Source organism: Mesoplodon bidens (assembly GCF_964165515.1).
Source record: "Mesoplodon bidens genome assembly, chromosome: 15".
Taxonomy (NCBI): domain Eukaryota; kingdom Metazoa; phylum Chordata; class Mammalia; order Artiodactyla; family Ziphiidae; genus Mesoplodon; species Mesoplodon bidens.
Genome location: NC_138171.1, coordinates 83,875,808 through 83,886,906, shown reverse-complemented (window position 1 = coordinate 83,886,906; position 11,099 = coordinate 83,875,808). Strand labels below are relative to the sequence as shown.

General features: G+C 50.2%; 1 protein-coding gene across 2 annotated transcripts in view; it reads left to right on the top strand.

The window, feature by feature from the left end:
- The first annotated feature begins 1,388 nt into the window (after positions 1-1,388).
- Positions 1,389-11,099, top strand: part of ZNF12 (zinc finger protein 12) — a 39,244-nt gene continuing 29,533 nt past the window's right edge. The window contains exons 1-4 of one of the 2 annotated variants that reach the window (XM_081257719.1): positions 1,389-1,586; positions 3,086-3,150; positions 10,116-10,242; positions 10,511-10,606. In XM_081257719.1, the coding sequence (XP_081113845.1) occupies positions 1,463-1,586; positions 3,086-3,150; positions 10,116-10,242; positions 10,511-10,606 (412 nt within the window). In that variant the 5' untranslated portion in view covers positions 1,389-1,462. The remainder of the gene's footprint in view (positions 1,587-3,085; positions 3,151-10,115; positions 10,243-10,510; positions 10,607-11,099) is intronic. The other variant, XM_081257718.1, reaches the window with a different exon arrangement.

The window sequence follows — 11,099 nt, the reverse complement described above, 5'->3', positions numbered from 1 at the left end:
GCTCTAAGCAGCCACTTCCAAGAGCAGTTTTGGAGAAGCACCCATGTTGTGCAGGATTAATTTAATGTGGCAGTTCAGCTGGGGAAACCAGGAATGGGTTATGTGCTTATTCATTTGGATGAATCATCACTTCTTATTTCCGTTTTTAGAGGATTTCCTCAAGACGCTTGTAATATAAATACTTCCTCTGTCCTTTTCGTAAGTATCTAAATCTTTTCAAAAGCTAAATCACTCTCTTGCCAGCAGTACGACCCAGGAATGTTTTTGTTAAGGACCTGAGAGCTATCTTCTTTATCTCTCTGTCACCAGGCGAGTTTAGGCTAGGTGTTAGGCACTTTGCTCTGAGCTGTAAGTACCTGCTTGTCCTAGAGATAGGAGAAGTTGTCTTTCTCCTTTGGATAAAGGGTATTAACTAGCATGGACAGCCACCGAGATTACCAGGTGAATTTAGGATGTACTCTGGAAGAATGTATGCCATTTTTCTGGTGTTGTCAGGTGTTTTCACATGAAACAAGTTCCCGTTTATCTTGAGAACATGTATGCAACAGATTTTATCTGCTGAGCTATAAAAAAAAAAGATGAGATTGATTTCATTTGCACAAATATTAGTGGTTCGCCTTTGGTGCACAACACAGTCCGGTTTAATGGTTATTCAACAGTAAAACGGTTTTCTTTATCTCTACATTTGTGGAGAGGACTTTCTCGGTTGGCGGGAGATTTTATTTTTATTTTTATGTTAATTACTTAATTAATTAATGAGACTGCGCTTCACAGCATGCGCGGTCTTAGTTCCCAAACGAGGAATCAAACACGTGCCCCCTGCAGTGGAACCTAGGAGTCTTCCCCACTGGACCGCCAGGGAAGTCCCTGGAGATTTTATTTTTAACCTTTCCCCTAGCACCCCTTAAGGAACAGTTGGCCAAGAACAGTTATATTATTTCACCCCCAAAATGTGATAAATCATTACCCTTATGATTCCATTTTTGAAAAATGATATTTTTACCTAACATAAACAGTATCCTGTTTAAGAGGTAAGATCCCAGGTATCTGTTTTCTGTTTTCGGTTTGTGTGTACCTTCTGATTTTCGTACAGTTTTGAATGCGTTGGTTGTGTAATCTAAACAGCTACAATTTCTATTTTCTTTTCCTTCCGTGGGTAATATTAGTTTGTATCATGGCTGGGCATTTATTGTATCGTAGGATTTGAATGAAAGTTGTAGCGTTTCAGTTAAGCGAACATGATACACTCCTTCCCCTGTCCTGATGGTGGGGGAATCTCAGATGTAACCCGAAATGTCTCAGAGCAGGGAAAGGACCAGGGACCCTGGAGGCCATCACACAGCCCCCACTTGAGGCCACACCTTTCCTTGATCCCTAACACGAGTGAAGACAAATGGGCAATTGAGCCCCTGGTCCAGGCGGCCCACCCTCGCAGCACAGCAGCTCTTCACCGCCAGATGACATGGAGATACTGAAGTCGCTGATTAACTTGACGGCGCGGAGACTTCTGGGAAATAGAGTCCTGGTACTTGTCCTGCTCTCAGGGCGGGCTTTGTCAGGCGGACTTCCGGCGTCCTCCTGCGCAGGTGCGCCTCACGGTTTGTGCGTGTTGGCGCACGCGCACCGTCGCCGCGCCGCGCTCGCTTCCTGTGCGTCCCCAGGTCGTCGCTGGCAGTCGTTCTCCCGTCTCGGCCTCTTGCGGGCGGGCATTTCGGGGCCTGCGGGGCTGGACGCAGTCCGGCCTAGGCGGCAGCCAGCAAAAACGGGCTGTGCGCGCGAGGATTTTCGCGGGCCGGGCGGAGGCTGGAACTGTGACCCCCGAGCTCGAGCCGCGGAGCCCGCGTTTGGGCCGGAGTGGCCGAGCGGCCGGCGGCGGTGCAGTGCCCGACCGTCTGCAGCGCGCGGCAAAGCGAGGTCCTGGGAGGGACGTGGGCCTGAAGGGAGCTTGTACCGTAGGCCCAGAGCCGGCTCCTCTGGCCCAGTGGTCTCGGGAGGCGGAGCGGAGGGATCACGAAAGAGGAGCGCGCCTGAGGAGCAGCCCCCGGACCGGATCCTCGGGAGTCCGGGTCCGGTCAGCGAGTCGCGACGGGGTAGGTGTTGCGTCTGCAGGCGGTCGTGGACCCTGCGGCCCTTGGAGAGCGGGGCTTGGGGTAGCCCGCCCCGGGCCCCGCGGTAGAGCCACCGGGAGGGTTTGACCGCTTCCCGGAGGTGGAGGGGCCGGGCTGGAGGATAGGGCCGGCTGCTCCGGATGGGGCTCCCCTGGGACTTGTGAGCTGCGGGTGTCCTGGGGGAACAGGGGCCACAGGCTCGGCCGGGACGTGCCGCGTCCTCCCCTCCGTCCCAACCCCAATCCTCCTCCTCCTCCCCCTCCTGTCGCCGTCTCGGCATCTCGCACGTGTGTCTCAAGGCGCGTCAGCACCTTGGTTGTCTAATGTAAGCGTCCGCTGCCCCCCTGGGTTGTGCCCTGTGGAGTCGCACAGTGTACTTGGTGCAGGATGAGTCTGCAGGGCTTCTGTCCTGCTGCCTTGGTTGAGGAAGGAAGCGATTGGGCCTGAGAAGGGAGGTAACTTGTCCTAGATCCTCACCGGGTGTGCACGTGGGGTCGCTCACAGGACTTCAAACTCCTAGGGCAGGTGTTCTGTCCACTTAAAGTCAGTTTTAATAAAAGAGTTTTTTGAGCGTCGCACTTAAGTTTGTAAAGTTTGTACAAATAACTGAAAGACTGAAACGCACCTGAGTGTGTCCCTTTATTCTGGGTGTCCTGTGGATTTTCTGATCTAAGTTGTTAACAGGCTTAGAACAGATAAACTGTAAGCATTTTTAAATTTCGTATTTAATGACGGAGGTTTATTTTAATAGGATTCAATGTACACTCGCTACTGAAAACAAAAGTATCCCTTCAGGTACCACAGTCACGTGGGAGTTACAGACCTGAGGGTGGTCGCTCCCTCCTTATTCTAACAGGCCCTTCTGAAGGTGAAAGGGCGGGTCTCCCACAGGTGTCTCTTGTGGAGCGCGGGGCGGGTGCTCGTGCACCCCGAGGCGCTTCAGTCGTAGCTTCACTGCCTGCGTTTTCCTTCTCCAGGTCCGCCTCCACTGTCACAGTCCTGCACGTTGTTCCAAGAGCAGCGGAAAATGAATCGGCCTCTGGTGAGTTTTGCTGTTTACATATTTACCTGCTGCTGTTCTTTTGTGATAACACCTTGGGAGGCGAATAGTTCAAACTTTAAAATGGGAAAGTAGGAGTAAGTAAAAGATGTGGTTAGACAAAGCGTAGAGGAGGAGGTCAGTACCAAGTGTTTCTGGCAAGTTCTATGTGTAGATCCCACGTTCCTCTTATAGCCAAAGTACAAGCCTCGTGTTCCTGACATTTGTGGCAAAACACCCTCCCTTGCTGACTTACATCGTCCTGCCGAAGCACTTTTGTTCTCGGGCGTTAAAGGTTTCCTCGAGGATCCCGCTGTAGGCCGCGAGCCTTCCTGAGCGACAGCCCCTAACGTGTTGACATTGGTGCCTTCCTTGTGCTTCCTGTAAGCCGAGAGCGTGCTGTCCAGGGAGCACTCAGTGCATATAAGTTGTCTGTTCAGTAGAACACCGTTGTCACATAGGTACATTGTTTTCAGTGCTCAGTCGAGGGATGCAATGAGGATCATCTGGAAGAACAGCCTTGTCACCCTTCCAGTAAATTTCCCTCTGTGTCTCTTACAATCTAACAGGGTCGCGTTACACACCGTGCAGTGAGGTCTCTGGCAAAGATTCCTGGTTTCCCAGCTGAACTGTAGCGTGCAGCCTGCGGTCTTGGTTCTGCCCCTCCCCGGAACCTGATCCGGTTGAGGTGACCTGGCATCCAGCATACAAACCAGTGGAGATTTGCCAGTCGTCACCTCAGACCACTGTCGCCTTGCCATCCGCAGAGTCTGCTCTGTGGGTTTCTGTGACAGGTCTCTCCTTGCTGTCTTCCTGACTGACTCTGTCTTCCGCCCTCTGTGTGTGTTGTCTTTTCACCCTTGGTCCATGACTCTCCACCCCGTCTGATCTCACCCTCTGGCGCTTTTCCCCTGCAGCTCTGTCAGTTTTCCCACCTGGACCAGACAGATGCCTCTGTCCAGCCACTCGCCAGCATCTCTATGGAGTCTGTCCAGAGGGCACCTCAGATTACTAGATCCAGTAGATCCAAGAATGATTGTTTACAGCTCCCCCGCCCCCTTGCCTTCTTGTTTTGTCGCTGGCGGCTTATCGTTGCATCATCCAGCCTGTCACCCTACCCAGAAAAATGGGTTCATTCTAAAGTCCTTCTCCATCCTCTGTTACCACGTTGTCGTATTAGGCTTGTTAATGTCGTCTTCTAAATGGTTTTTATTCGTTCTCCTCCATCCCATACTTGCTACCATTAAAATAGCTTATCTTTTCGTTTCTGTAGTTACAGAAACTTTTTTTCTGTGCTGCTCCGTTTCCTCCAGCAGCTCAAGTGTATTCTTCACGCTGAGTATTTCTCCCAAAATATGAATCACAGCGTTTTGTCTGCATGTGGGAAGCACTTTAGAGGTTCCCTGGGTGACTGGATAAAGGAGGTTGCCGTTCTATGGAGCCATTAACCATCGAGCCCAGCACTGGGGGGAGGTCGTACCTCGCTGATGATGCGTTTGGATGGATCTGTGGGGTAAAACCCTGATCGGAGAGGCTTAGGAGAGAGGAGCGGGAGAACTGGGTTTGTTCTGTTCCCAACTTTTTCAAGACGTTTTGCTGTGACGGGGAAAAGAGAAATTGGACAGTAGCGGGGGTAGGAGCTGAGGTCCGGGGAGGATGTTGTGTTGTGTTGTGTTATGTTGTGTTGTGTTGTGTTGTGATGGGAGAAATAACTGGGAATGATCCAGTAGATGCGTGTGGGGGAGGGGAGAGCTGCTGCCCGGGGTCCTGGAGTGGGGAGGGGATGGCAGAGCTGGGTTGCAGGTGGGCAAGCCCTCCGATGGCTTCTCTGTTCTCAGGGAAGCAGCTCCTCAGCTGAGGGTGAGGGTGAGGTTGGGGGTTTGAGGAGAGGGCAGAGCTCTGGGGCCCAATGGACATTTTCTGCTCTGCTGATGGAAGGGTCCCCAGAGGAAGTGTCCTGCTTGCCTCGCTCTTGGCTTGGAGACCATTCACACCATCTAGTGTTGTGTCTTTTTTCTTAGACATAAACATCAAATGTTTTCAGGTTCTGCATGTGATCTTAAGAAGCAGTCCTGTGCTTCCAGGAGCTTCTCTTCTCCTCAGGGAAGGCACTTCACAGACGTAATTACAGGAGAGGAATAAAATCCTGCCCGTCGATGCATAGGGAAATCCGGAGTGCTGATAAAACAGAGCCTAGTTTTATTTCTTTATTTATTTTGACTTTTATTTATTTATTAATTCATTTTTGTCTGCGTTGGGTGTTTGTTGCTGTGCGCGGGCTTTTTCCTCTAGTTGCGTCAAGCGGGGGCTCCTTTTCATGTCGGTGCGTGGGCTTCTCATTGCGTTGGCTTCTCTGATTGCGGAGCTCACCTTCTCGGCATGCGGGCTTCCGTAGTTGTGGCTGGCGGGCTCAGTAGGTGTGCCTCGTGGGCTCTAGAGCGCAGGCTCAGTAGTTGTGGCTCACGGGCTTAGTTGCTCCACAGTATGTAGGATATTCCCAGATCAGGGTTCGAACCCATGTGCCCGCCATTGGCAGATGGATTCTTAACCACTGAGCCACCAGGGAAGTCCGAAAGCCTGGTTATAAATGCATTTTCAGAGCTCAGGGCTCAGTGACTCGGGGAAGGGTGACGGCCCTCAAGTGACCAGGACTTGGGTAGCTGCAGAGGTTAACGAGGCTCTCAGAGCAGCGTGAGGTGGACTGGATGAGGCTCCTGAGTTGCTGGTAAGGACCTCCTTCCTTAGGATGTGGGCCTCCCGTCAGGAACAGCGGGACGTGAATGCAGGCAGACCCTGAGGTTGACTGAAGAGCCTCCCCTCTGTGCTGCTTTTGGTTTCATCCTGTGGAGAAACTGAAACCTTGTAATTGGGACCGTCAGTCATCTGATCAAAAGATGTCATGTGTAGAGACGGTGGTCGGCATGAAACGCGGGGTGGGGTGCGGTGGGTCAAGTCAGGGGGACTCTGGGCTCCAGCGCGATGCCCGACAGGAAGGGGCGAGGCCACAGCGTGTTCCCGCTCATCCTGGGCCCAGGTAAGCAGTATGGACGTTCCCTTGGGTTTTTTCTGAATCGTGAATGAGGTTGAGAGTATTTTCACGTGCTTAGAAGCTGTTTCTTCTTTTTAATTGATAGACAGTTTTTAGAGCAGTTTTAGGGTTCCAGGAGAATGGAGCAGACAGCTGTTTCCTATCCCCGTCCCTCTGGGTTCCCTCCCTGGGGAACATCTCTCGCCTGTGTGGCGCGTCATCTCAGTGATGGATCAGCATTGACACCTAGTTCTCCCCTGGAGTCTGTAGTTTATATTAAGGCTCACTCTCAGCCACCACTGCAGTGCCACCCAGAACCATTTCACTGCCCGAAACATCCCTGGGGGCCACCTGTTCACCCGCCCAGTGCCCCCAAGCCCCTGACAGCTGCTGGTCTTGTTACTGTCTGTGTATTTTTGCCTTTCCAGAATGTCACATAGTTGGAATCCTTCAGTCTGTGGTCTTTTCAGACTGGTGTATTTTTTTTATATGAAGGGCCTGTTCATGTCCACTGACTGTCTTCCTGCCCCAGGACTGTCTTGTTTTGTTTTGTTTTGTTCTGTTTTGTTTTCCTTGTTTTATGGGCTTTCAGAGGCGTCTTAAATGTTTCTATATTTTTCCAGTTGGGGTCATGTTAGTAAACATTGTTTTCCAAGGTTTTTTGTCTTTTTCCTGTATTTTCCAGCATTGCTATGTAATTCATTACTTTTTTTTACTGTGAGAATTTGAATACTATGCACTTCAAAAGTTTCTCAAAATCAGCACATTTTTGTTCATAAGATTTCTAGTTGAAGAGCACCCTCCTTGGTCAGTACTGGGGTGCAGCTTCTTTGTGGGGGAAGGCGGGGGAGGGGGGAGGAATGCATCGGTCTCCTGGTTCCCTTTCTGTTGGGTCTCAGTTCCCCTTTCTGGTTCTGGGCACTGCATCAGCCACTCTCCTGGGACAGGCCAGGCAGGTGGGGTGCTCAGTTCCTGGCTCTGGAGGCTGTGTGTGTCTGAGAACACCTTTGTTTTTCCCTGACGAGCAAGAGGATTCTTGGTTGGGGAGTGGCGTCCTAGGACTGTGGCCCTTGGGTTCCTGCCGTTCTGTGTCATTTGGGCTGCAGCCACGCGTGGGAGATCTCTGGCACACAGACGCAGCTGTTAAAGTCCTCTTGGGGTTTTGTCATTTACAGTCCTCTGAGGAATACTCCTTTTCTGTAATGGAATTCCATTGCTTAAGCTTTCTAGCCACTCATGAAAAGAATCTCAGAAAGGAAAGGAGACCAGTCCTCTCTGCCCCCAAGCAGGGCAGTGAGCCGACACTGTTAACCTAACGCTGAGAAAGTGGCTTGTGGGAAATGTGTAACCAGTTCTGAGTTCTGTGATGACAAGGCTGTCTGTGGAATCTTACTGTACCAAGTGCTATTTTTTTTTAATTAATTTATTTATTGCTGTGTTGGGTCTTCGTTTCTGTGTGAGGGCTTTCTCTAGTTGTGGCAAGCGGGGGCCACTCTTCATCGCGGTGCGCGGGCCTCTCACTGTCACGGCCTCTCTTGTTGCGGAGCACAGGCTCCAGATGCGCAGGCTCAGTAGTTGTGCCTCACGGGCCCAGTTGCTCCGCGGCATGTGGGATCTTCCCAGACCAGGGCTCGAACCCGTGTCCCCTGCATTGGCAGGCAGATTCTCAACCACTGCGCCACCGGGAAGCCCCCAAGTGCTATTTTAAGACACATACATCCTGGGTTGTTCCCTTGTGTTTTGAAACTAACCTAAAATCCCTAAATATTTGCGGTTCTGATTGCTTTCTTAATTTGTTAACCAGGTTTCCTGAAATCCATTTTCTTAAACTTTAAGATGAAACAAGAGTACAATTTTCTAATCTTCCCTTTACATAGAAGTGAACGTGGGCAAGCCACTTAACCCATCACCAAATAGAAAATCATCTGGAACATTCACATTAATGCTGTTTTCAAGCAGCAACAGTGCATATATTTTTATGCCCATTACCAGTGAAAACTATAATGTTTTCTTATCGTGCTGTTTTTTTTCTCATCAGGCAAAATGACAAGCAATTAGAAAAGCCCCACAAATCACACATTTTGTGAAATTACAAATGCAGAACCGGAAAGTAGCATAAGGTGTGCGTGATTCTACTCAGGCATTAAGATTAGAGGAGTTGATGGTCTCATCCCGCACTCTCTTGCATTTGGGAATAACTTTCAGTGTGTGAACGTGTGGGCCCTCAGTCTTCATCCGGGCAGCCACAGGTGTGGCCAGTGACGCCTGAATGGAAGATGCACAGAGCTTCTGGAAGACTTGCTGTCAATTTCTGAGTCAGGCTTCTCGAGGCTGAGCCGAGGCAGTTCTGCACAGACGCTCGTCTGCCTTGGGTGGCAACCAGCTCTTCCCCCCGGCCCCCCTCACCCCCCCCACCTGTGTCCTGTCAGCAGCTGGGCACCCTCAGCCTTCCCAGGCCAGCAAAGCCTGGGTCCCGGACATCTCTGCATCTGGAGCTGGGGGTCAGGTGACCTGGTGTCTCAGGGGACCTTGCTAACAGGACCCATCCTGCCTCTTTGATTGTTCCACATAAAGAACTTTGATTTTCAGTCAATGTCAGGAGTTTGTGGCCATCTTAAACGGCCTCTGAGCTTGGCATGGTCTTTTCCTTAACCTCTTCCACACCATTCCTCCCTCCACGTTCTTTTGAAATCACCTGAACTTTTTTGTTTTTAACATGCTGGTCCTGTGTTGTATTCCTTTCTTGGCCATTGCACAAACTTAACAGCCACATTACATTTAGTTTTTACTTCTCTGTTTTCTGCTCATATCTCTCCTCCTTTAAAGAGTAATGGGATACACTTTAGATTATCAACAATAATAGTAGGTATCACTGAGAAGCGTGTTATGTCCAAAGAACTATGTTAAGTTCTTTCCATGGATGAACCCATTTGATACTGGTCTGTATCATTATGTGATAGGTACCATTATTATCTTTATTTCAGAGGTGATTGTACAGAAGGAAACAGTTTGTAATGACTGGTGTGAGTGTTTGTGAATTTATTCAAAAGATCCTCGCTAAAACGTCTGGGTGTGGCAATCTCTGGTTCCTTTGTGAGCTCTTGTCCCTTGTCAGGAGTGTGCTCCTCCCCTGGAAGGTATTGGTGGGAAGAAGGCATTCCAAGTCCCCAGCTGGGAATTAGGGGCCCCTGAACCAAGCTGTCCCCGACAGCTCGTTTGGCAGGTCAGGGTCAGACCGCTGCAGGCTTATCTTCATAGTAAAATACGGAACTAGGATGTGTTGCCTGGCTTGCTTGTTGCTTTGGTAAGTGTGGCAAATACTGCAGCTCGGCTCCTTCTGTGAGCGGTAGGAGAAGCTTAGGGCAGGAACGGGACACGTGTGTCCGGAGTTTAGGAGAGAAGCCTGGGCTGGTCATATAAATTTGGGAAATGTTGACATGTAGATGGTAATTAAAGCCATGAGGCCAGATGGGATCACCATCAAAGCAAAGTGTAAAAGAAAATAATTGATCCCCAGGCCCCTCTAACTTGAGGATGACTCAGGGGAGAGGTGTAGCCAGCCAACGAGACTGAGAAGGAGTGGCCGGGGAGGTAAGAGGAGGAGGACCACACTGTTAACAGTCTGGAAGCAAAGCCAAGGGGCACAGTGTATCCCGGGTTTGCACGCATGCCCTCAGGCCTGTGCTCCTCGGGGGCAGGGGCTTTGTCTGCTCTTGTAGGCCCCCAACAGCCAGGATTGCTCCTGGCTCACAGTGTAAGACAATATTTTCTTTCTTTGCTGCACACTGAACGAACTCATGGCAGTGTATCGTATTTATTTTCCTCCCACGAGATCCATAACATAAAAGAGGTATACAGTGTTAACTTCCCCGGTGAGCTGGGTGAGCTCTTGTCCCCGTCTTCTCCACGTCACCCAGTTCCCATCACGGTGCCATTGCAGGGGCCAGTGTCATTCACGGACGTGGCCGTGGACTTCACCCAGGAGGAGTGGCAGCAGCTGGACCCTGAGCAGAGGACAACCTACAGGGATGTGATGCTGGAGAACTACAGCCACCTGGTCTCCGTGGGTGAGCAGAGCCTGCTTTCTGAGTTGCTGAGATAAACAGGAGTTCCCTCTAACTTACTGACTTTAACTTTGAATTGAATGGGACAAATGTGAGTAATCTGGGGCACCAGGCAGGAGGGCATTTGGTCTTTGCCTCCAAGTAGGTTCTAATTTTGGTACAGCACAGATGGCCACTTCTCTTGTGTAGCTCGAAAGGCAGCCCTTCGCTTAGACGACAGATCTGGAAGCCCAGCAGCCAGGCTCAAGTTCTCTCTCATTTCTGTTAACAGGGTGTCACATTATCAAACCGGAAGTGATCACCAAGTTGGAGAAAGGAGAAGAGCCATGGATAGTGGGAGGAGAATTCCTACTTCAGAGTTACCCAGGTGTGTGAGTGAGGCAGTGAGGAGGTCGGTAACTCGGAAGTGTTTTTCCCTGGAATTGTGTAATGGTGCCAAGCCTTAGACGTGACCAAGGAGAGTTGCTTGTGTGCTTTAGCTACGCAGATCTCGCTCCCAAAGACTTCCTCCTTCCCCACAAAAGCTTATGTTGGTAGAGCTTCTCCACGCTTGCTTCTACCCAGAACCAAACCCACTCACTTCTTCTTCCTCTTAAACCTCAGATCTTCTTGTTCTTACAGCATATTCAGTAACCTCTTATCGTAGGTTCTTTTTGCTTTCAGGCATTCATAGTCTTACTAGAGAATAACTCGTGACTCTCCATATTCTCATTACTTCCCTTTTTTCTTCTTTCCCTTGAAATGCCTCAGACTTGTTTCTGTCCGCAGTTTCACTTCTCACTTCTCCTTCCTTGAGGTCAGAGGTCAAACCCCCGTCCTGTGCATAAACCAGTAAACTCAGTTCACCTTTGCTGTCATGA